Source organism: Microcaecilia unicolor, chromosome 2 (genome assembly GCF_901765095.1).
Source record: "Microcaecilia unicolor chromosome 2, aMicUni1.1, whole genome shotgun sequence".
NCBI lineage: Eukaryota > Metazoa > Chordata > Amphibia > Gymnophiona > Siphonopidae > Microcaecilia > Microcaecilia unicolor.
The window spans coordinates 443,700,748-443,726,588 of NC_044032.1; the positions used below are offsets into that span (position 1 = coordinate 443,700,748).

General features: G+C 42.7%; 1 protein-coding gene across 1 annotated transcript in view; it reads right to left on the reverse strand.

The window, feature by feature from the left end:
• Window positions 1-25,841, reverse strand: part of TLX2 (T cell leukemia homeobox 2) — an 87,466-nt gene that overhangs the window by 19,275 nt on the left and 42,350 nt on the right. Inside the window, exon 2 of the mRNA XM_030192540.1 lies at window positions 6,653-6,890. Coding sequence (XP_030048400.1) covers window positions 6,653-6,890 — 238 coding nt within the window. The remainder of the gene's footprint in view (window positions 1-6,652; window positions 6,891-25,841) is intronic.

The window sequence follows — 25,841 nt, forward strand, 5'->3', positions numbered from 1 at the left end:
GGGGCTAGCAGGACGGCTAGCCAAAAGCACAATCTCCGCAGGAGGGCTAGCAGGACAGCTAGCAAAAGTCACAGTCTCTGGAGGAGGGCTAGCAGGACAGCTAGCAAAAGTCACAGTCTCTGGAGGAGGGCTAGCAGGACAGCTAGCAAGTTAGCACAGGGAACCACTGTGACGGCTTCAGCAACCAACGAACCGGAAGCAGTGAGTTCCCCTGTCTCCAGGTTTAAATATCGCGCCGTCCCGCCCCCTCCCCGGGAGAGGAACCAACCAACCCGACCCCAGGAGGCAATGGGCCTCGGGATTGGTCGGCCCGCTCTCCAGGCGGGGCCTCCGGACCGGCGCACCAATCCCGCGTGAGATGGGCGGAGCCTGTGCGCTGGTCCGCCCTTGGAGGCGTCGATGCTGGCGCCGCCATCTTCGTTGGCGCAACGCCCCGCTCTCCGAGGCCAGCGCTCACTCTAGTGGGTCGCCGGTCCCCGCGACCGCGTCGGTCTTGCCGGAGGTCCCCCCTCGCCACCCCGGGCGTCGCGGGGGTCGCTGAACAGCGCCCCCTCCACCTGGAGCACAGGTAGGACCGGGGAACGGGACAGTGGGTTGCTAAATTTTTAAATAAATAAATAAATGTGGGAGATTTGGCAAGTCTGTACTCCCAAAAGTGTATAAGGGGGTGGGGGGACGGGACAGAACAAGGAATCCTACTATCATTTTCCACAGCACATATGAGGCTCAATGAATGCCTGCAGATCTCTCTTTCCCTGCCCTAAAGAAAATGATTGAACAGTTCCTTATGGGGAATAGAGACAAGAGGAGGATCCCTGGCCTCCATAGCACTGACTGATGTCTTTCTCAAGGGCAAACAAGCAAAAAAAGGAGGTAAACAAACCTCACGGTGCCGTGAGATGTGGAACAAAAAAGTGAGGAGAACCAAGGAGGATACCAAAAAAACTTTATTGGGTATTTTAAAAACGACCCGACACGGCCATGTTTCGGCCCTAAGGCCTGCCTCAGGGGTCTCGACCAATCTATGTCAGAAAAAATAAAATAATAACTAATAAAAAATACATAGTAAATGATAAACATGAATATATTGTATGTAATTTGAAAATAAATTAACAATATGATTCACTGAGCATGTGTTGAAAATAAAACTAAAAAAACTTAGAACAACTCATTTGTAATATGAACAAACATTTAAAATTATTAACAAATAGTAAACAAATAAAACACATAGAATTTATGGTATGAAATACATATAAATATTATTGAATGAGTATTGTATCTCAACAAAAAAAAAATTTATCCCAAAGAAACACGGCCGTGTCGGGTCGTTTTTAAAATACCCAATAAAGTTTTTTTGTATCCTCCTTGGTTCTCCTCACGTTTTCGTTCCACTTTTCTCAAGGGCAAGTCTGTTCTGGTTGCTACTCATGTAAAATTTTATAATACCTATTAATCACACAGCTGGTATATAGGCTGGGCCAGCAGCTGGCCTTCAGAAGAATATACTGACCAGCCAGTTGGCAACTCTCAAACCAGGTTAAAATCTGCCTGGTTCAAGTCTAACTCTGAATTGTTTGCACATCCCAGATTAGAGCCTGCAGTGAGCCCGACTGTGGCAATCAGTCATCCTGTTTCAGAAAGTGGATGCTTGGAAAGATTTCCCAGCACAGGCATATCAGTACACGGCATGGCGCTTTGTGAGCTGTTTAACAAGATCCCAGATGCACAGGACTCTAAAAAGAAAATTAAGGATAGGGAGGGTTTGAAATGCCTGAGCTCTGCATTTATCTAATCAGAAGTACTTCTGTAACGAAGGGTGAAGTTTCTATTGTAAACCTCCCTTTGGATTTTAAAAACAGAATACTTTAAAATCATAATTTTAGGTGTAGCAGAATTTCAACAACAGTCTCCAGATAATTTGTGCCTGTGTACTAATTCATGAAGTATTACTACTACTACTACTTATCATTTCTAAAGCGCTACTAGACGTATGCAGCGCTGTACACTTGAACATGAAGAGACAGTCCCTGCTCGACACAGCTTACAATCTATTTAGGACAGACAAACAGGACTACAAGCCCTTTGTTTAGACTGGAAGAACATTACTGATATACTGAGGCCTGCTGGCAGCCCAGTCATACTTTGGAGGTAATTTTATAAGGTGGCATGTTAAGCCTATATTAAGCCTATTTTATAATGACCAGTAGGCGTCCACTTGTTTTAACATAGTAACATAGAAGATGACGGCAGAAAAAGACCTGCACGGTCCATCTAGTCTGCCCAACAATTTAAACTCATATGTGCCTCTTTATGTGTATACTTGACCTTGATTTGTTTCTGCCATTTTCAGGGCACAGACCGTAGAAGTCTGCCCAGAACAAGGCCCACCCCCCAACCACCAGCCCCCCCCCCCCCCCCCCCCCCCCCCCCACAGGCTCTGCCACCCAATAAAATATTAACTTAAATAGCAGGTACAGATGTTTACACCAGCCTTACATTTAGTGTAAATGTCTAAAAAATCAATATTCTTCATGAATGCAATCCACCCAAACTCCATTCCATGTACATCCACTGGCAAAGTGCATGCCATCATTTGAAAGCACATACTTTTCCATCAGTTGGTATTTTATAAGAGGTCATTTACGTTTGTACGTGACCACGTTTACACGTATGGTTAAAATGTGTTATTTTACTGTTAACCCCAGTTATTAGTAACTAGGGGGTCTTTTTAATAAGGTGCACTAACAGATTTAGTGTAAGCTAAATGCTGTGCAGCCCACTGTATACCTGTGGGCTGCATGGTACTTAACACATATTAATTTGCTAGCGCACGCTAAATCCATTAGCGCACCTTGGTAAAAGGACCCCTAGGTCTCATTGTATAAAATGGGACCTGTGCTAAAATAGCACAAGTTAGTGGTAAAATGATCCATCTGAACTGTATCTTGTGTTGATAACCACACCCCTAAATGACTAAAACACCATCGAATTGAGCAATTACTGTGGGTTACTTATACTAAGCTGCATAGGCGCCGACTCCGTGAGTGCTGTGGTTACTCGAGCACCCCCAATATTGCTGTTGGAACGAAGTTCCGGTTTCAACCTCAACCCGACCTGCCTGCCCTCTTCTCCCTCAACAGTCCTCCGTCCTCACCTTCCTGCCACCCAGAATTTTACCTCAGATCGCGGCGGCAGTGAAAGGCGAGCACTGCAGGCTCTCTTTCAGCCTTCCCTTCCTTCGTCTCTCTCAGTTCTCGTTTCACCCTCATTTCCTGTTTCCGCGAGGGCGGGACCAGAGCTGAGAGAGAAGAAGGAAGGGAAGGCTGAAAGCGAGCCTGCAGTGCTCGCCTTTCACTACCGCTGCGACCTGAGGTAAAATTAGTTTTAAATTCTGGGCGGCAGGAAGGCGAGGATGGAGGACTGTTGTGGGAGAAGAGATCATGCTGGGGTTGGAACTCAGGGTTGGAACTTGGTGGGGGGGGGACTGAAAAGGGGCAGGTGGTCTTTGGGGTGAAAAACAATGTGTTATCAAAACCTCAGAACCTAACATATTAACTGTTCAGACACTTGGCCTTGCAGTCACACATGCAGAACAGAGATAGCCCCTCTTCAAATTCTTCAAAAATGAACCTGAAATCCTAAGCAGCTAGACTCTGCATGCAGCACAATACCAGAAAAAAACAGAAAGAAACACATTGCTATACACTGTAAAATAACACAGCATATGTAAATTCTCAAATTGGACATATTCCAAACACTAAAATGAAAATAAAATGATTTTTTTGCTAACTTTGTTGTCTGATGACTTTGTTTTTCTGATCATGCTGGCCCAGTATCTGATTCTGCTGCTCTTAACTCCGCTTCCAGGGCTTCCTTTCCATGATGATACCTTTAGCCAAATCGCTATCCAACCAAGGACTAAACCCGTACATCTATGCAGATGATGTCACGATATACATACCCTTCAAACAAGATCTAACCGAAATCACAGACGAAATCCAACACAGCCGCCAAATAATGAACTCATGGGTGGACGCATTCCAACTAAAACTAAATGCAGAAAAGACACATGGTCTCATCTTATCTTCTCAATACAACCCAAATAAACACAAGACTATAAACACACCAGAATACACTTTTCCGGTCTCTGACAGCCTGAAAATTTTGGGAGTTACCATTGACCGCAATCTCACACTAGAAGACCATGCAAAAAATACAGCAAAGAAAATGTTTTACGCAATGTGGAAAATTAAAAGGATCAAACCTTACTTCCCAAGGGAAATATTCCGTAGCCTGGTGCAATCAATGGTGCTAAGTCACCTAGATTACTGTAATGCCATTTATGCCGGTTGCAAAGAACAAATTATTAAAAAGCTTCAAACAGCTCAAAACACAGCAGCCAGACTCATATTTGGGAAAGCAAAATACGAAAGCGCAAAACCACTAAGATAAAAATTACACTGGCTTCCACTAAAAGAGCGAATAGCGTTCAAAGTCTGCACCCTGGTCCACAAAATTATACACGGAGAAGCCCCGGCATATATGACAGACCTTATAGACCTACCTATTAGGAACGCAAAAGATCAGCACGCACATTCCTCAACCTCCACTATCCCAACTGCAAAGGACTAAAATATAAGTCCACATACGCAACCAGCTTCTCCTACATCTGTACACAACTATGGAACGCACTTCCGAAGGCCATAAAAACAACACAAGATCTAACCATCTTCCGAAGGCTACTGAAAACTGATTTATTCAAGAAAGCATACCATAAACAACCATCCTAATTATTAAACAATAAGACTGAACATGAACAAGACAGAACCGATCTCTCATTACACGACTGACTAACCCACGGCTTTTAATGAACAAAAACAATCACGTCTACCCTAATGTCAATACCTATGCAATAAAATAATGTTGATGTATTCTTCTACCATGTATTTCGATGTATTCTTCTACCATGTATGTATGCTCCTGATGTCAACATCATTTGCAATTCCATGGACTGGAAATGGCAATCGTCACTACGGCAAATGTAAGCCACATTGAGCCTGCAAATTGGTGGGAAAATGTGGGATACAAATGCTACAAATAAATAAATGTATTTCTTTTCTTTCCTCCTTTCTTCTTCATTTCTTGCCTTACATCCATAAGTAAAAGCTGGGTCCTCCGCAGACTTGACTGGAGGCGGTATAGAGTGGATCCAGCTTCTGCCTATTTTCTCCATCCATGTGCAGTTTTTCTCCTCCCTTCCTTTTCCCTCATCTCATCTCCTTCCTCTATCTTCCCTCCATCCATATCCAGCATTTCTTCTCTCCCCCTTCCCTCTCCATGTCCAGCATTTCTCCTCTCTCTCCTCCATTCATGTTCATCTCACTTCCTCTCTCTTCCCACCCCTCCATCCATGTCCAGCATTTTTCCTCTACCCCCTCCATCCATGTCCAGCATTTCTCCTCTCTCTCCTCCAATCATGTTCATCTTACTTCTCTTCCCTCCCCTCCATCCATGTCCAAAATTTCTTCTCTCACCCCTCCATCCATGTTCATCTCCTTCCTGTCTTTCCTCCCCTCCATCCATGTCCATAATTTCTCCTGCCCTCCCCTCCATCCATGATCTGAAACTCTCCTCTCCCCTGCCCTCCCCTCCATCCATGTCCAGCAACTCTCCTCTCTCCCCTGCCCTCCCTCCATCCAGCCATGTTTAGCAACTCTCCTCTCAACCCTGCCCTCCCCTCCATCCACCCAAGTCCAGCAAATCTCCTGTCCCCTGCCCTCCCCTCCATCCATCTATCCATCCATATCAAGCAATTCTCCTCTCTCCCCTGCCCCCCTCCATCCATCCATCCATCCATGCCAAGCAATTCTCCTCTCTCCCCTGCCCTCCCTTCCATGTCCAGTGATTTCTCCTCTCTTCCTGGACCCTGCCCTCCCCTCCATGTCCAGCGATTTCTCCTCTCTCCCCTGCCCTCCCCTCCCATCCCATCCATGTCCAGTGATTCTCCTTTGCCCCCTATCCTCCCCTCCCATCCATGTCCAGTGACTCACCCAGCCCCCACCTGCCCCACCCTCTTCTCCCCCAACATCCCCTTTTTCATTCCTGCCACCCTGCATGGTTCAAATCTTTTATTTTACCTCAGTCGCTGTGAGTGCATCAGTGAAAGCATGGCTCGTCTCTAGCCTTCCCTTCGTTCCCTCTCAGTGTCCTGCCCTCATGGAAAGAGGAAATTACATCAGAAAAAGGCGGGACACTGAGAGAGAACAAAGGGAAGGCTAGAGACGAGCAGTGCTTTCACTGACGCGGCTGCTACGACTGAGGTAAAATAAAAGATTTAAACCCTCCAGGGCGGCACAGGAATGAAACAAAGGCTGCCGGGGAGCTGAGGTAAGCGGCGGTAAGCATGGCTTATGGCGCCCTCCAAAGGTCGGCACCCCCCCTGCCGTGCTTACCTCGCTTACCTTGTTCCGCCGGCCGTGCTGCCATTAGCCCACAAGTGCTTTGGAACTGTCTAATCTGTGAGATTATAGTGCAAGACAATACAACCATTTATTCATGCATCAATTCAAACACAAATGTTACGGTCGCTGTTTCATGCACCACTGCCCTGGCACTCACTTGGAGCTGGAGCAGACCGAAACCTGGGTCTTACCTCCACTTGGTTCGACGGTTCTGAAACCAGGTTTTGACCTGGGCATCGGTCATCTTAAGAGCCTTAGCTAGAGTGGCCCTCTCAGCTGAGGCCAAGTACTTCTGTCGGTGGAAGCGCTTCTCCAGCTCACAGATCTGCACCCGGCTGAACGAGGTCCGAGGCTTTTTCCTCTTAGGAGGCGTCCGATTCTGGTAAGGGTGGCCAATACGCCGAGTCACCGAGAATGGAGAAAGAGCAGCTGGAAAGAAGAGCAGCAAAGTGACTCTTCAAGCAAATGACTACTCAAGCACAGTATTTGGCATCTGAGATACAAGTGATCTTTAGTGTTTAAAGCACTGTCTGCTCTAGGACATACATATAGTTGTTGCTTTCAGCACCCAACATGTAAATTCAAAATGATTTCAATTCATCTCTTGTAGGTTTGATTTCTTGTGGAGTTCTCCATACATACAAAACTTAGGCTAAGCTTATTAACCTGCATAAATGCATCTTATTGAACTTGCATGTATTATTTAACACTTGCCCCATTATTGTCAATGTGTCCTATTTAATAATAATGGACTAGATTCTATATATGACACTTGAAAAATCAGCGTCAAAAATATTTATGCCTAGGCGTATTCTGTAAACCATTCCTAATATGCCTAGTAGCCATCCCTGTGCCTAACTCTAGGCATATCCATTTAGGCTGAAGAGATGTATTCTATAAACATGCACATAGAATTCTGGAATGCCTGTGCTCCGCCCATTGCACACCCATGACCACACCCCTTTTTGGCTGCATGCATTAGAATTTACGCACACCACTTTACAGAATACACCTACAGGTTGTGCATGTAAATTCTTATTAATGCCAATTATAATTAATAATTGCTTGTGAAGTTGCAATTGTTGGCACTGATTGGCTTGTTAAGTAATTAAATTGCATATGCAGATCCAGAATATGACCGGATTTGCACACGCAATTTCAGTCGCACTATTTAGAATTTGGGGGAATATGTGCTAAAAAGCAATAACGCATGTTAAAGTGCAATACTACACATTTAAGTGCAATAATGTCTGCACAGTTTAATAAATCTCGTCCTTATTTAGTCTCAGCCTGCTTGTTGGTGCAGTGTTTCCTGTTTGGGAAGCTTCAACCCTCTAGTGTAATAAATTCTGTTGAGTTCCGACCTATATCTTGGGGCTGAGGAAGAAGATTCCTGTATATAATCCTTCTAAATATATTTCTGTTGTACTATTTCTTATGGACTCCTCCCTGGATTATTTGAGCTTTATCTTGAAAGATTAGATGGAATGTGATTCCACTGTTCTGAAGGACTGGACATGAATGTTTGCTTCCTCCAGGGCTTAGTTTCACATAACACAACTCAGCTCTATCACCACTGATGGTAAACACTGATTGCTAATAAAGTTTAGTCATTCTGGGGGGGGGGGGGGGGGGTTAGATTAGATTTTGTCTTGTACCCTTCCTTCTCAAACAATGTTATGTAGAATTATATCTGGCAGACAGTGTGCCATTTTGGAAAAAAAAAACAGCCAGCTGCGCTATAGTTTGATAACCAAGAGATAATTCCCCCCTTTGTTTCCTATATATAATTACATAACTACAGTACAGAGATTTGCTACTGGTGTCTTAGTAAAAAGCTTTTACCAGCTCTGTTACACTCTATGACACACTCCCTGTTTTCACACAGTAATTTAACATGGGGCTCCTGGGAGCTCTAAGGGGTCCCCTTTAGTACATCACTGCTATGGCAGAAATACCCAGGGCTTTTTTTGAGGGAGTACTCAGGGGTACTGAATACCGGCACCTTTTCCAGGGTCTTAAGTACCAATAATAGTCATTACATGGTGTTAATTAATTGGCATTAGTTAGTAGTTACGTGTGAGATTGTACATAGGCGGTAAATTTAGTGTCTAAATGCTGTAACACACAATTACAAAGGGGGCATGCACATCAGGGGCATGTCTTGCAATTGTGTACATACCCCTAGATTCTATAAATGATGACTAAAGTTGCGCGCACAAATCAGCATGAGTAGCTGATTTGTGCGTGCAACTTAATTGCTAAACAAGCCAATCAGCGCTAATAATTGGCTGCTAGCAGCAAATTATTGTCATCAATTGGCCTTAATTAGGATTTACGCACAGATCATATTCTATAATGTTCCGCATGTAAATCCTAACGCGTGTAAATTTGGGGGGCGTGGCTAGGGGGGGTTCAAAAATTTTACACACACAAATACAGAATTCAGCTGAACCACGCCTAAGTTAGGCACTGGAATTTATACCTACTTTTAGCAAGCGGAATTGCCGGTCCCTAAAGTTAGGCGCAGTTTACGCCCTAAGCACCATTCTATAAAAGACCCCTACCCTTTACAGATTAGTGCTTTGCACGTAAAATGTTCGGTGTTGATTTTTAGGCACCACTTATAGAATTTCTTCATAAGCTATAGACTACTATTCCATGTGTGACTGCAAACTGTAGGTGCTAACATTTATACCAGCCTTTGACATGGCATAAGCACTCGCACCTGAAGTTGGGCAGATGTATGCCAGAGGCATAGCCAGACAACAGATTTTGGGTGGGCCTAGGCAAGAAGTGGGTGGTCACCAAGTGTTCCCTTCACCCCCCCCCCCCCCACCACCACCACCAAAAAACATTATCTCAGCTGGTGAAAAAACGCTCCTTTCCACCTTGGCAGTCTGTAGCAGGCATGCGCTGACAGCTGAGCATGCGCAGGTGCCGGTATTGTGGACAGTAGTGTTTTCGGTAAAATCAGGGGGAAGTCTTCAGCTGGCGGAGCTTGGGATCCCCATTGGCTATCGCTAAACATGTGCTAATGTTGGGTGGGCCTGAGCCCTAAGTGGGTGGGCCCTGGCCCACCCAGGCCCACCTGTGGCTACGCCACTGATGTATGTCAACTTAAGCTCCATTCTATAAAGGCAATTTTGCATGCAGTTGGCACTTCGGAGGAGATTCTTTATATGGCAACCAAAATCGGTGCTGAAATCAGTGCCAACTAAGTGTATTCTATAATTGGCACCTAGATTTAGGCACCGATTATAGAATACTCTTAGTTGATATTTTAGCGCCTAAATCTGTGCGCATCCACTTACACCAACTAAAACATGGCGTAAATCCCGTCATGTAGGTTTAGGTGCACTGGGCCATCTTCTGTAACTAGGTGCCTAAATTTCAGAATGCCCGTGAAGTGCCCATTTCCCCGCCCATAACCACACCCATTTTGCCTGTGCTTGTTAGAAGTTTCTGCGCACATCATTACAGAATATGCTTAGCGAGTTGTGCGCCTAAATTCTAATCAGTGCCAATTAATGTTTAACAGCTTTCTTGGAACAAACTTCGGATACAACAACAGAAAGAATTACACTGCTAGTGTCATTGGTATTTGAACAAGACCTTAATCATGTAATGAAATTATACTTCAAGAATATTAATTCCCTCTTTGGAGGAGAAAAAGTGTGTATATATCCAGATGTCACAAAACAAACAACAGAAAAGAAAAGCTTTTTTAGCTTTAAAAAAAAGGACAAATAAATAGGAACTTTTTTCCTAGCGTATCCTTGTAAATGCATTGTTAAATTAGGTGATACTAATTATGTCTTCTATTCACCAGATCAGTTAAAATCATTTCTAGATATGAAGCAACTGTAATAACAGCTTTAAATGTAAAGAGGAGGTTGACGCAGCCTAATTTCTTTTATTGTAATTTAATGTTTAAGTAATCTTCTCTATTCAAAATCCCCCCATTACTAATGTAGTCTGAGAAAGTGGAACAATTTATTTTGATATTTTATATTGGCTAAAATTTATAAATATTATTACTTATTACTTTATTTTTTTCCTTACAATGGAAATCTCAATTGATTGTATTTAATTGTAGCTAAAAGTTAATCGTGTTGTTTTGGCTGTATTTCCAGATAAGATTAATCTTGTCAAAAAAGGAAAAAAAAGCATAATTATGATTGCTAATATTATAGGATTGGCTAGTGGGCTCATTTTTGAAAGAGAAGGACATCCATCTTTCGACATAAATTGGAAGATGGACGTCCTTCTCCCAGGGACGTCCAAATCGGTATAATCGAAACCCGATTTAGGATGTCTCCAACTGCAGTCCGTCGCAAGGATGTCCAAAGTTCAAGGGAGCGTGTTGGAGGCGTAGCGAAGGTGGGACATGGGCGTGCCTAACACTTGGACGTCCTTGACCCATAATTGAAAAAAACAAGGACGTCTCTGACGAACACTTGGGACGTTTTCACCCGGACATGTTTTTATTACAAATAAGGCACAAAAAGGTGCCTGAAATGACCAGATGACCACCGGAGAAAATCAGGGATGACCTCCTGTTACTCCCCCAGTGGTCACTAACCCCCTCCCACCCTCAAAAAATATCTTTAAAAATATGTCGTGCCAGCCTCTATGCCAGCCTCAGATGTCATACTCAGGTCCATGACAGCGCATGCAGGTCCCTGGAGCAGTTTTAGTGGGTACTGCAGTGCACTTTAGACAGGTGGACCCAGGCACATACCCCCCTACATATTACATTTGTGGAGGAAACAATGAGCCCTCCAAAACCCACCACAAACCCACTGTACCCACATATAGGTGCCCCCCTTCACCCGTAAGGGCTATGGTAGTAGTGTACAGTTGTGAGTAGTGGGTTTTGGGGGGCTCAGCACACAAGGTAAGGGAGCTATGTTCCTGGGAGCAATTTATGAAGTCCACTGCAGTGTCCCCTAGGGTGCCCGGTTGGTGTCCTGGCACGTCAGGGGGACCAGTGCATTACAAATGCTGGCTCCTGCCACACCCAAATGGCTTGCATTAGGACATTTTTGACATGGACATCTTTGGTTTCGAATATTGCTGAAAGTCAGAAACGTCCATGTCTAGGGACGTCCAAATCTATGGAAGTCCAAATTTAAGAATTTGGACGTCTCTGACAGTATTTTTGAAATGAAAGACGGACGTCCATCTTTTTTCAAAAATACGGGTTTCCCCGCCCCTGGATTTTGCCGTTTTGCAAGGACGTCCAAATTGCAACTTGGACATCCTTTTCGAAAATGCCCCTCCATGTCATAAAAATTTTGTATAGCAGGGTAACTTTCACAACGGTCCACATGGACATGGAAAACTCTAGAATTCTGGAGATATGAGCAAAAATATATTTTTCTCCTTTTGTTTTGCTAGCAAAGTCCCATGCAGCCAGGGATCCAACCACATGAGTGTGGATTCAAGTATGCTATCCTTGAAGGGTCGTACACTCCAAAACAACAGTTTTATATACCACTATGGACTATGAATGCAATAGAAGGGGAACAGTCTCACAATATCAGCTCGCTTATGTCCTCAAATTTGTCTCGGGACTTTTTAAGCTTCCGTGACTACATATCACTTCAGGCACAGTCAGCTCCTTGTGACTCTGGGCAAGTCACTTAACCCTCCATTGCCCCATGTAAGCTGCATTGAGCCTGCCATGAGTGGGAAAGCGCGGGGTACAAATGTAACAAAAATAAAAAATAAAATAAAATATAATCACTGACTTGAACCACCCACCACCTTTATATCTTAAAAGAAGGTGGTGTTTTGCAAACGTTTTGATTCGTTTTATGATTTTATATCAATTTTTTTAGTTTTTCTTTTATGTGTTTTTTCCTTTCTTTTCTACTGTAAGAACACAATCCTCTTATTCATCGCCATTGGGACATCATGAAGACACCTCCAGTATTCATGAACACAGAATTGAGAATGGCATATTCCCGCTCGAAAAATTTGAAAGAGGTATTGAGCCCAGTGGGTATGCCCCAGAACACACAGCTGAGTGAGAGTCCATCGGTGGATCATTTTAAATGCAACAGAATCAACTGTACTACATGCACTATTACGTTGCAGACTGATCAGTTTACCAGTCATCTGGATAAAAAAAAACATACAAACTTCGACAGCATACCACCTGTCAATCACAGAATGTTATCTATGCAGTGATATGCCCTTGCGATAAAGTGTATGTGGGAAAGACAAGTAGAGCCCTGCATACACGGATGAGGGAACATCACTCAAGGATTACAACCAGAACACCCGGGGCACCTTTGGTACAGCATTGTATTATGAAGGCTCATGAGTACACTGATCTAAAGTGTTTAGCGCTAGAGCCAGTGCAATTAGGAATTTGAGGGGGTGATGAAAAACAAAAAACTATTACAGCGGGAAGTCTTCTGGATGTATCATCTTCAGTCTGTGGAACCTATGGGACTGAATAGTAGATATCTGGGAACGGAGCCGTTAAAAGGTATGAGCGCCATGTTGAACAGTTACGGCTGGAGAGAAAGACGTGAGTAAGTGCCAAAGCATGATTATACGGTTGTATATACCACTTGGTTAAGATGCTGAAATAACTAATCTATTGTTTTTATGATCTAGACCAGCAAACATATCCAGACCCCTCGACAAAGCCGAGGTGAAACAGAAACCTGTCAGGGTCCGGTGGATATAGGAAAATGTGCAGATAAGTGTTCGATTGTCTTTCAGCATATGAGTGATGCTAATAAGAGGACTGTGTTCTTACAATAGAAAATAAAGAAAAAAACATAAAAGAAAAACTAAAAAATTGATATAAAATCATAAAACGAATCAAAAAGTTTGCATAACACCACCTTCTTTTAAGATATAAAGGTGGGGGGGGGGGGGGGGGGGGGTTCAAGTCAGTGATTATATGTAGTCACGGAAGCTTAAAAAGTCCTGAGACAAATTTGAGGACATAAGCGAGCTGATATTATGAGACTGTTCCCCTTCTATTGAACTCATAGTCCTTAGTGGTATATAAAACTGTTGTTTGGAGTGTATGTTGAAGCGAAAAGCTTATTGGAAATATATAGCCACACATGTTTTTGGAGTCCTTGAAGGGTCAGGCACACAGTGGATGCCGTGTTCTGCAGCAGCACCTGCCAGTCATTAAGGTGGTAATTCAGTAAAGAAGGGGCTAACATTTATGTAGCAAATGTGTGGGGTTGCCGAGAGACTAAGGCAGGCCTGGGGAAAACAATCTTGAGGGTGCCTCCTGTCCCCCCCCCCCCCCCCCCCCCCCCCCAGGCTCCCAACCTGGCAGTAGCTTACTGCTGGCTCAGTCTGTCTCCTCCTGTGTGCTGGGTTATCAAGTTGTCATGTTAACTCTGCACAGCTGGCCATGAGTCCTTCTTCCTGCCAGCTGGCAGAGAAGAGTTAACGTGATAACACAATAACCCAGCACACAGAAGCAGGAGACCAATTCAGCCTTTTGCCTGTGCCTGCCACTGGAAGCTTGCCTGCGCCAGGACCCTCTTGGAGACTGGGACTGGGGGAATCTTGCCCCCCCCCCCCCCCCCCCCCCCCTCGGCGGCAATACCCATATGTGCTAAATACTGAAACTTAGGGGAAGGTTCAAGAAAGGACACAAAAGTTAGGCAAAAAAACCCGAAGCGCTAGCAAGTACTCTAGAACAGCAAAGTTGGGCACTGAAGCCATTATAGAATACTAGAGTATGTCAGTATTTGAGTGCCTAACTTTAGATGTGACCTTTATGCCATGTCAAACACTGGTGTAAATATTGTCAGTTTTGTGCATAACAGACAGTATTGTATAAACTTAGGACTAGATTCTATATATGGTGCCTGAAAAATCCTCGCTGAAAATATTTCCACCTAGGCGTTTTCTCTAAACCGTGCCTAGATTTACATGCAGTTTATAGAATATGCCTAGGGGCCATGTCTGCACCTAACTGTAGGCGTGTCCATTTATGCCAAGTAAAACTTGCTGTGAATACCAGTGTCTAAGTTAGGCATGAAGCTGGTGTATACTATAACTGTGTGCATAGATTTTCAGAATGCTCACGGTACGCCCATTCCACGCCCCATAGCCTCACCCCCCCCCCCCCCCCCCCCCCCCCCCCCGTTTTGGCAGTGCGCATTAGAATTTATGCACACCACTTGACAGAATACAACTTTCTAGGCATATTCTACAATGCAGTGAGCGTAAGCTCTAATACGTGCAGTCAAAAAGGGGTGTGGCCATGGGTGTGGAATGGGCGAGTTGTGGGTGTTTCAAAAAAACTATGCGCACTATTATGGAATACACCCGATATGTGCCTAACTGGTTTTATGTGGCCTGAATGGGTGTGCCTACATTTCAGTTGCAAGAACAGCGCATGCGCATATTCTATAAGCTATGCCTAGCTTTAGGCATAGTTTATAGAATCGCGCTAACCGCGTGGTTTTTTGACACCAATTTTTAAGGCACCCTTTATAGAATTTGGCCCTATGTTCATAGCTCTTGAATCTAGATGCAAGCACTTGCACAGCTCTATGGGGCTTGATATATCGTCTTTTTGTGGTTTTTGCAACTACATTCAAAGTGGTTTACATAGTATATGCAGCTACTTATTTGTACCTGGGGTAGTGGAGAGTTAAATGACTTGCCCAGAGTCACAAGCACCTCCAGTGGGAACTGAACCTAGCTCCCCAGGATCAAAGTCCGCTGCACTAACCACTAGGCTACTCCTCCACTAGCAACATTCCATGTAGAATCTCAAATAGTAGCAACAGAATCTCAATAGTAGCAACATTCCATGTAGAATATGCAATAGTAGCAACAGAATCTCAACATTCCATTTGGAATGTCAAATAGGGAAAGGGAAATGGGACTTGATATATCGTCTTTTTGTGGTTTTTGCAACTACATTCAAAGTGGTTTACATAGTATATGCAGCTACTTATTTGTACCTGGGGTAGTGGAGAGTTAAATGACTTGCCCAGAGTCACCAGCATCTCCAGTGGGAACTGAACCTAGTTCCCCAGGATCAAAGTCAGCTGCACTAACCACTAGGCTACTCCTCCACTCCAAATACATCTGTGCATACATAGTCAGTTTTGCTAGTATTCTGTAAAGGAAAGTGGGCACCTATTTTCCTTTAGAGTGTAGGCGTAAATTAGACACCCCTTTACAGAATCATTCAAGTAGAGGAGTGTGGTAGCCGTGTTAGTCCACTCTTAAGGTTATCAATAGAAATCAAACAAAATAAAACATGGAAAAGAAAATAAGATGTCCCCATGCATACCTCCGACCCACCCCCATCCTCCCACCCTGTCAGACTGTCATAGTAATGCTTGAATGTTTTCACTTATATACACTGTCAGCTAGCACATTTGCTTATTTCCGATCTGACGAAGAAGGGCAACCTTCAAAAGCTAATCCAGAATCATTCAGAAAGAGCTGAGGGATTATCTAGCAAGCTGATGCTCAGAACTGCAGCGCTGTATGGAACAGCGCTGAGAAATACTGCAGGAACAGCGCAGAAAATTAACTTCCCAATGCTCAACACTAATATCGTGCAAACTATATGTACGCTGTTAGCGCTGAGCTTTGGGAAGTTGTTTTTCTGTAAGGGGGAGGAACATGCCTAGCGCATCCACACAAGAATTTCATGGAAAGTGCAACTCTTGTGCAGATGCCTAAGGGAGAGAGAGAGTCTGCTGGAGTCATTCTTCTTGGGTCCAGCGGCACTGGCAGTATTATTCGACAGGCAGTATAGCAATTAACGTATAACTCTACAGAGTAGAATGAATGGTGCCCAGCCTCAGGGGCATAGTGACAGTGATCTGGTTCCCTGGCCAGTAAAGATCATTGGGATTCTTTTCTGCCCCCAAAGATGCCACTAGACCACCAGGCCCTTCAATGTAGGCCCAGGGAGGGCCCAGTGAGGCTTGGGGGGAGGGGCTGTAGTATGCTTGGGGGGGGGGGGGGGAGAGAGCAGCACTGGGTCCCTCAGAGCCTCTGGGCTCTCAGGCACTACCTGGTTGCCCTTATGATCAGTCCACCCCTGCCAAGACTTATCCTGATAACCAAGAATACACTATCCTAATTGCAAAGGTCTCAAGTACAAAACCTCTTATGCATCCAACTTCTCCTTACTAGGCAGCCAACTATGGAATGCCCTACCCAGATCCATTCGCTCAATCAACAATTATCTACCCTTCTGGAAATCGCTGAAAACCCATCTATTCAAGCAAGCATACCCAAATGATCTAACCTAATCTTATGAACCCTTTACCCAACACCTAATCACTCGACAATGACTATGACTTAGACAACATCTTCCATCATCTCCCCCTATGCTACCCCTCAAACCATAGGCGTAGTTTGACTGTTTCATTTGGGGGGGCAAAGAATGGGCGGAGCATATTAGCATATCATTTGCATATATACATATGCAAATGAATATGCTAATATGGAGGAAGGAAATGAAATTTACAGGCAAAATATCACAGATGCACATTTCAAAAAGCTGACACATTTCAATTAATAAATTATGAATAAAATACTTTTATTTACCTTTGTTGTCTGATCATTTAGTTTTTCTATTCTTTTTGATCCCAGTGTCTTCTGTTTTATGCAGTGTCTTCTTTCCAGTAGGCTTCCCTCTGCTCCCCACCCTCCCAGTCCCATCCATCTTCTGTTCCTTCCCTCTGCTCACCATCCCTCCGTCCCATCCATCTTCTGCTCCTTCCCTCTGCTGTGCCTGACCTCTCCCAATCCCATCCATCTCCTGGTCCATCCCTCTGCTCCCCACCCCTCGCAGTCCCATCCATCTCTTGCTCCTTCCCTCTGCTCCCCACCCCTCCCAGTCCCATCCATCTTCTGTTCCTTCCCTCTGCTCACCATCCCTCCCAGTCCAATCCATCTCCTGCTCCTTCCCTCTGCTCCCCACCCCTCCCAGTCCCATCCATCTCTTGCTCCTTCCCTCTGCTCCCCACCCCTCCCAGTCCCATCCATCTCCTGCTCCTTCCCTCTGCTTCCCACCCCTCCCAGTCCTATCCATCTTCCCTCTGCTCCCCACCCCCCCCCCCCGCGAGGTCCAAGATGGTGACTCCGTTTACCCCCTCTCTTCCTCCCTCCCTCCCTCCGGTGCAGGCAACAGTCTTCAGCTTTTTCAGCGTTCCTGGCAGCGGTAGCGATGTACACGCTGCCTTCGGTCTGCCCCGGAAGCCTTCTCTTCAAGTTCCTGTTCCCACCTATGCGGGAACAGGAACTTGAAGAGAAGGCTTCGGGGCAGAGCCAAAGGCAGCGTGTACAACGCTACCGCTGCCAGGAACGCTGGAAAAGACTGCTGCCTGCGCCGGAGGGAGGGAGGAAGAGAGAGGGGTAGACGGACACGCTCCTCTCCGTCCACTTGGCTTCCCTGCCCTCTCTGTCTGCGTCCCGCTCGAAAGGAAATGACGTCAGAGGAAGGCGGGGCGCAGATAGAGAGGGCAGGGAAGCCAAGCGGACGGAGAGGAGCGCGTGCCTGCATGTTTTTTTTTTTTTTTTAAACTAATGGCGCGGCGGCGCCTCGCGTCGTTTGGGGGGGCATTGCCCCCCCTCGCCCCCCCCAGTCTACGCCTATGCCCTCAAACTATTCCCTCCTCCGGCCACTCCCACCCCCTTATCCCTTGCTCATTTCAACCTTCCCCCTCCTGCCTCTCCTACCCCCTTCTTACTTGCCCATCCCATCTATCTGCATATCTCCATCATTATTCTGTTATACCACAGCTTGTACTCTCTCTGCAATACCTTGTAACCCTTATTACTATGTAAGCTGCACTGAACCTGCCTCAAGTGGGAAAGCGCGGGGTACAAATGTAACAAACAAACAAACAGAATATTTGTGACAGCTCCAGGTTGGACTCTCGAGTCGATTTATTTAAAAAATTGACTGGAGTGGTGCTGTGATTTTACTATCAATCAGGCAGCTTATCTTTCCATACATGCAAAAAGGGAAAAGACCTCCGATTGCAGGATGGGTCTGTGAGAGCTCAACTTCTCAAAGCATTTAAGCTGCATTCCATTTTTCAAACAGGAAAGTGCTACTGACTCTAAGCTATATCAGAAGGAATACATGGCCACGAAAGACTTCCTTGTAGAGCATTCCTTTCTTGTCAAACACCCCAATGCCAGTTCCGAGCTGGCGGTAAATGTTTTGCAATAGGGCAGGATTTTTTTATGTGATGTTCTTCTGGGCATTGGGAGGGGTTACCTAATTACCTCTTTTACATCCGTTTGCCTGCATTGAAGTATGATTTCTGGTGATCTTTGGTAGGCAAATTATTTCTGGCACTAGTGCCCTCTAAAGATTCTGCGCAGCTTAATGCCAGCGTTAGTCTGGCACTAATTGGCTCTAGCACCGGCATTAGGTTCTGAGCATCGGTCCGCCAGAGATGTGCCCCCAGTCCACAAGGTCAGCAAATACTAGGAAATATTTATTTTATTTATTTATTTATTTATACATTCTTGTATCCCAATGTTATCCAAAAACAAGTTTTGGTTCAAAGTGACTTACAGATTACATTCTGGTTAACAATTACAGTACTGGTTTACAATTTACAATTCATTTGAAACTTGTTGTGATGGCTTACAGTTGTAGTTGATATTTTGGTTGGACTTATAAGGATAGTTTATGATTAGTAATCAAAATGAACATTTACAGCCAAGTAACGTCTGGGAGGAGATGTTTTATAAAAAAGAAAATGTTTTATAAGCATGGATTAATGACAATTATATGTTATTTAAACATTGGATAACTTGATTACATATTGCTAGATCAACAGAAATAATAAGCAGAAACAGATGAATTTTTAAACCTTCACATCCTGCTTTATTATAGATTTTTCTGCACAAGAACTAGCCTGAAAGATGAGCGTGCCTATATTCCTCACTGCAGTATGTAGCTAGCTGGTTCAGAAAAGAAATTGCCTTAAGGTTAAAAGTCTCAAAACAAGGTTTCTGCATTTTCAAGAAACTGTCCTATTAGATAAACATTAACAAATGCATATTAAATGCTGTCAAAAAAACCAGATTAGAAACGTTTCTATGGACAGGATAATTAAGAGAGTAATTTTCAAAGCCAGTTACTTGGGCTAATTGAGCTATATAAAAATTTTGCACTCGGTTTGATTAAAGTATATGTGAGCTTCCATAGGGCACATGTTTTTACAATAGATGGAGGTTTTCCTTGGGGTGGGGTGGGGTGGGGTGGGGTTGGAAAATAATGCACAGACATTGAATTTTTAAAAATGCATGCATATTTTTCAGCTAAGATCTGCCTGAAGAAAAAAGCAGGTGACAATCCAGAGGTCCTTTGAGCTCATGGAATTTTACAAGTACCCACCCACCCAGGTAGCTTCTCCTTGACAATAAGACCTAAGGTCTACACCCACGGACTTTGCAGCTAGGAAATCTGTTTCAAGATTGTCCCCTAAACGTAGAAGCAAAACAATTAATTTTAGAGAAAAAAGCAGACTGCTCTCATCACAATCACTATACTTTTCGGAAATTGGAAGGACTATTGATTCAGCCATGGGGTCCTCTCTAAGCTTTTCAGTAGCAGGAGACTCTCCAAGCACATCTTTCACTTTATACCCCCAGGGGCTGGAGTCTCACATTACCCCACATGCTCTTCCTCTAATGCAGAATATTTTATTCAATATCAAACATGTAAAGCTTATACGGTCTGTGCCAGAGCCGGTGGTGGGAGACGGGACTGGTGGTTGGGATGCAGGGATAGTGCTGGGCAGACTTATACGGTCTGTGCCAGAGCCGGTGGTGGGAGGCGGGGCTGGTGGTTGGGAGGTGGGGATAGTGCTGGGTAGACTTATACGGTCTGTGCCTTGAAGAGCACAGGTACAAATCAAAGTAGGGTATACACAAAAAGTAGCACATATGAGTTGTCTTGTTGGGCAGACTGGATGGACCGTGCAGGTCTTTTTCTGCCGTCATCTACTATGTTACTATGTTAAAGAAAGACACTAGCTACATCAATGAAACAAGATGTTAAAGTTAAATATCAGCTCACACAACCATAAGATCACACACCACAGCGCAGACCAAAATTGCACCCCTGTGGGTGAATGTTTTTCAGGACCAGACCATTCCATCAATGACCTTACCTTCAAAAGAAAATGTACAACAATTCAAGAACATCTCAAAATAGAGGTACCAGAACTAGAAAAAAAGATTCCAAGAAAGGCAACTAAAAGGATATAATGTATGGTATTATAATCATGTTGTTATGGCTTATTTTCCTGATTGTATTATTGACTTCATGATCCTGTTCCATTCAAAGCAGTTTGCATATCTTGTTTTCTCTAATTTCTATATACATTTTTATTTTAAATGAAATATATTTCAAATTAAAATAAAAAGAGGTTTCGATAGAGGTCTATAAAGTCATGAGTGGAGAGGAGTGTGGGTTATTTACCCTTTAAAATAGTAATTAAATAAGCCCGGCTATCTCCCGGGCACAGGTGCATGAGTGCTGAAACAAGGCCCTTTTGTGCTTTTTTTTCTGTTCTGCATATTTTATTTATTTATTTGTTACATTTGTACCCCACATTTTCCCACCTATTTGCAGGCTCAATGTGGCTTACATAGTACCGTAGAGGCGTTCACCAATTCGGTTGATAACAGATACAAGTTATATTGTGCTCAGATGAGGTAGGTGTGGATTAGGCATCAAGGGGTCGAAGGAAGTGAAGATTATAAATTGTCTAGTATGATGATTAGTTATGCTGTGTTGCTGGGTGCTGGGATTTATGTTGGATCGGTGGAATAGGCCTTTTTGAAGAGGTATGATTTCCTGAAGTTTAAGTGGTCACGGATTGATCTCACAGCATTTGGGAGTCCGTTCCATAGCTGTATGCTTATGTAGGAGAAGCTGGATGCGTAAGTTGTATATTGTAACTTGTTGCATTTAGGTGCTCACACTTACACCAGCTCTATCAGGCATGTTGATACCAGGTTACACTAGTATTTATAATGAAACCTAGCACCTAATTTCCTTTATAGAATAAGCTCCTACTGCAAGGCACCCTGTTGCCGAATTGCCCCCAAATAATGTACAAAGTAGGAACAATAAGACTAATTTAGAATCAGTGTGTGAAATAGTAAGTAAACCCCTAGTTTCCTTACTACTATTAAGTGGCTAATTAGAATCCAATGTTTAAATAATTGACTAAGAAGTAAACTACACTGCAGAGTAAATCTGCATGACAGTGGGGCATCCTGACCTATATAAAGGTTCAAAAGAATTTGAGTGACTTTCACCTTTAAAGTTAGTAGGAACTCATTATACCAAGACCCAAAGAAATTTGAGAGAACCCGTAAAAAGAAATAGCTGATACTTATAAGACCATTTTGTAAATATGTGTAGCTCCATCTATCCACTGTCTGTTTAGCACTCTACAAATGGAAAAATATAGAAGTCTACAATGATTCTTCCCAAGAACAGTCATTCTGCCAAGTTCACTCCAATTACAAACCAGAAAATCATTCAAAGAACTATACCATAACATCTAAAGATCTACTTGTCTTTCTTACTGCAACTGATGTGAGGGTTTACGCATCAGACATCAGGAAAATACTGAATGAGAATGGAGTTCATGGGAAGAAACAACTGCTCTCTAAGATGAACATTGCTGCATACTTGAAGTTCACCGAAGAGTATCTGAATGACCCAAAGGACTTCTGGAATAATGGTAAAATACGAACAGAGATTAGAACGGCAAATTAGTCAAAAATTGTTGTGAATTTTTCCATCATAATACAAATGTTTGGCAAAAACCAAACACTACCTTCCAAAGTAAAAACATCATTATCAGGTTTCAAGCATGGTAGTAGAGGATATCATGGTGTGGGACTGCTTTGCTTCATCAGTACTTTACCATCATTGATGAAACAATGAATTCTGTATTATTTCAGAAGATTCTAGAGGAGAATGTGAGGCCATCTGTCTGTTACCTGAAGCTGAGCTGAAAGACAATCATTCAGCGAGACAATGATCCTAAATATTCAAGTAAACCTACTACAGCATGACTAAACAAGAGATTTGGGGTTGACCAAGTCAAAAGTCCCAACCTAAACCGTATTGAAATGTTGTAAGAAAACTCGAAGCAAGCTGTTCATGCACAGAGACCTACAAATGTTGCAAAGTTGAAATGGTTCTGTATGGAAGAATGAGGCAAGATCTTCAAGGGCAAAAGACTGAGTTGAAACCATTGCTGCTCAAAGAGGTAACACCAATTACTGAATGAAGGATTCACAGACTTTTTCACATAAGATTACTTATTGTTGAAATAATTTGTTGAATAAATAATCAAATTATATTATTTTTGACTTATTTATTCAAAGGTGTAAATCTCTCTTATTTGATTAGGATAGGACTAGGGTCTAATGATGTTTTGAGTGTCAACTGTGCTAAAATGAAGATAATCAAAAGTTTTTCAAGTACATTTGATATAAGAAGCCCGTGAAGGAGTCAGTTGGATCACTAATGTGGTCTTTTACAAAGGCACAGTAGCATTTTTAGTACGTGCTAAATGCTAGAGATGCCTATAGGAATATATGTCAGTTACTTTCAATATACTCAACTTCACATGAGTTATATCTTTCGTACCACTTAACAATCAAAGGTGTTTTAATAGGATCATCAGATACGCGTACCTATCTCTATAATGGCTGAAAATTATTATGAGCCAAGCATTTTTTTTTTTAAATAGACGGTATTGCAATCCTCATCAATCCCAATTTTTTGAGTTTTTACCATTCATCTGCATCATTTATATCATTTATCTTCATTTTTACATAGTTACTGTTATCTTTAAATTCCAGATTAGTACTTAGCTTTTCAGCCACAGTAGACAATATGCGGTGGAGACCCAATATCACCGACATAAATCCATGTTTCGCTAGATGCTGTTTCAAGGTAGTCTCCTATTTTCTCAATAGCAGTTGAGAAAATAGGAGACTACCTTGAAACAGCATCTAGCGAAACATGGATCTATGTCGGTGATATTGGGTCTCCACATAATAATTTTCAGCCATTATAGACATAGGTACGCGTATCTGATGATCCTATTAAAATGCCTTTGATTGTTAAGTGTTACAAAAGATATAACTCATGTGAAGTTGAGTATATTAGAAGTGACTGACTATACACCCCCTTCATTACTCTAATTGAACGTATGCCTAATTACCACTGATATAAGAATATATAGGCATCTCTAGTGTTCATCTCTAGTGTTCATCTCTAGTGTTTAGCGCATGCTTATTTTTAGCATGCACTGAAAACACTAGCATACCTTTCTAAAAGGACCCCTAGATGAGAAAGGAGTTAAAAGGATATGCAGGAAGGACTAGACAGAGAAGAAAAATTAAGAAGTCAATATTCATTGAGGAAGCTTCCACATAAATATGTATGGATGACTTGTCCACTTATTTTTATAATGCATTTTCAGCCATGCTATCCATTTAAGTAAGACTTCTAAATATGCAGTCCTAAACTTAAACAGATAAATTAATCATTTAAGGTAGGGCAGCTATTTAAGCAATCTTACTTAAATGGATAAAGTTTTTGTATAGTGCCGAATATCAGCACTATCTGAATAACTTTGGCCTGGCCTCACCACCTCTCGAACACTTTCCGGCTCTCCTCCTCCTAAATGCATAGCTTTTTGGCTGAACACTGAGATATCCAAAATAAAATTAATGATATCTGACCCCAAAATTTTAGTACAAATGATTCAGCATATCTCCAAGGTTAACTGCACAAATTGTGTGGAATCTGGACCTTTGAAGTAATTATTTGTTTCAGTTTTACTGAGGAGGATGTTGGGGAAATCCTAATACCAAATGTATTCTTTTATGGTGATGTTTCAGAGGAACTGCATCAAATCACAGTGAAAGTAGAAAATATAATGGAGCTAATTGCAAATTAAAAAAAATAAACAAATCACCAGTACCAGATGGTATTTATTCAAGAGGTTGAAAACAACTGAAATATAAAATTGCAGCAATTGTGACTCAGTATTGGAATATAGCCATTCTAGCACCAATTTTTATAAAGGCTTCTAGGGTGATCCAAGAAACTATAGCTTTCAGGGTTATCCAGGAAACTATAGGAAGTCTGACATTGGTGGCATGCAAAATGCTAGAATGTATTCTGCCAAACAATATTAATGGCTCTTTTGATGGACATAGCTTAATGAAGCAGAGTCAACATGGATTTAGCAGAGAAGTCTTGCTTTACCCATCTTTGATATCCTTTTGAAGGTGTTAATAAACATATGGATAAGGGTGAATTGGTTTGATTTTCAGATGATATTTGACAGAGTTACTTATGGGAGACTCCTCAGGGAAATTAAAAGTAATGAGATTGGAGACAATATTCTGCTGCAGATTGATTAATATAGGACTAAATGGTCAGCTTTCCCAATGGAGAAGAGTAAATAAAAGAGTGCTCTAGGGATCTGTAATAGGACCAGATATTTTTAAGATATTTATAAATGATCTGGAAAGGAAGCAAAATGTGAAGTGATCAAATTTGCAGATAACACAAAATTATTCAAAGTTCTTAACTCACAAACAGATTGTGAGTTGTGAGACTCGGGGACTGGGCATCTAAATGGTAGGTGAATTTTAATGTGGACAAGTACATAGGGGAAAATAATCCCTACTACAGGTGAACAAAGCTGGATTCCATATTAGAAACCACCATGCAGGAAAAGGATCTTGAAGTCATTGTGGACAATACGTTTGAAATCCTCAGCTCAGTGCATGGTAGCAATAAAAAAAAGTATATAAAATATTAGGAATTATTAGGGAAGGAATGTAAAATATAACAAAAAATACCATACCTTTGTGGTGCAACCACCCTGGAATATTGTGTGACGTTCTCATCACCTAATTTCAAAACAAGATATAACAGAACTAGAAAATGTACAGAAAAAGCAACCAAAATGATGAAGGGGATGGAATGGCTGCTCTGTGAAGACGGTCAGGTTAGGGCTCTCCAACTTAGTGATGAGCTATTGAGAGGGGATATGACAGAGGTGGAGTGGAACAGGTAAAAAGGGAATCAGATAAAGCAGCTTTTCATTCAATACAAAATTAGCTGTGGAATATTTCATGGAAGCTGTGATCAAAGCAATTAGCATAGATGAGTTTTAAAAGGTTTAGACAAGTTCCTGGAAGCAAAGTCCATAAATCATCATTATCCATATACACCTGGGAAAACCACTGACAATCTCTGGGTGTGAGCATTAAGGAACTAATCTACTTCATGGGATCCTGTGGCCTTAGGCAAATCTGTGGCCATATGCCATCCTC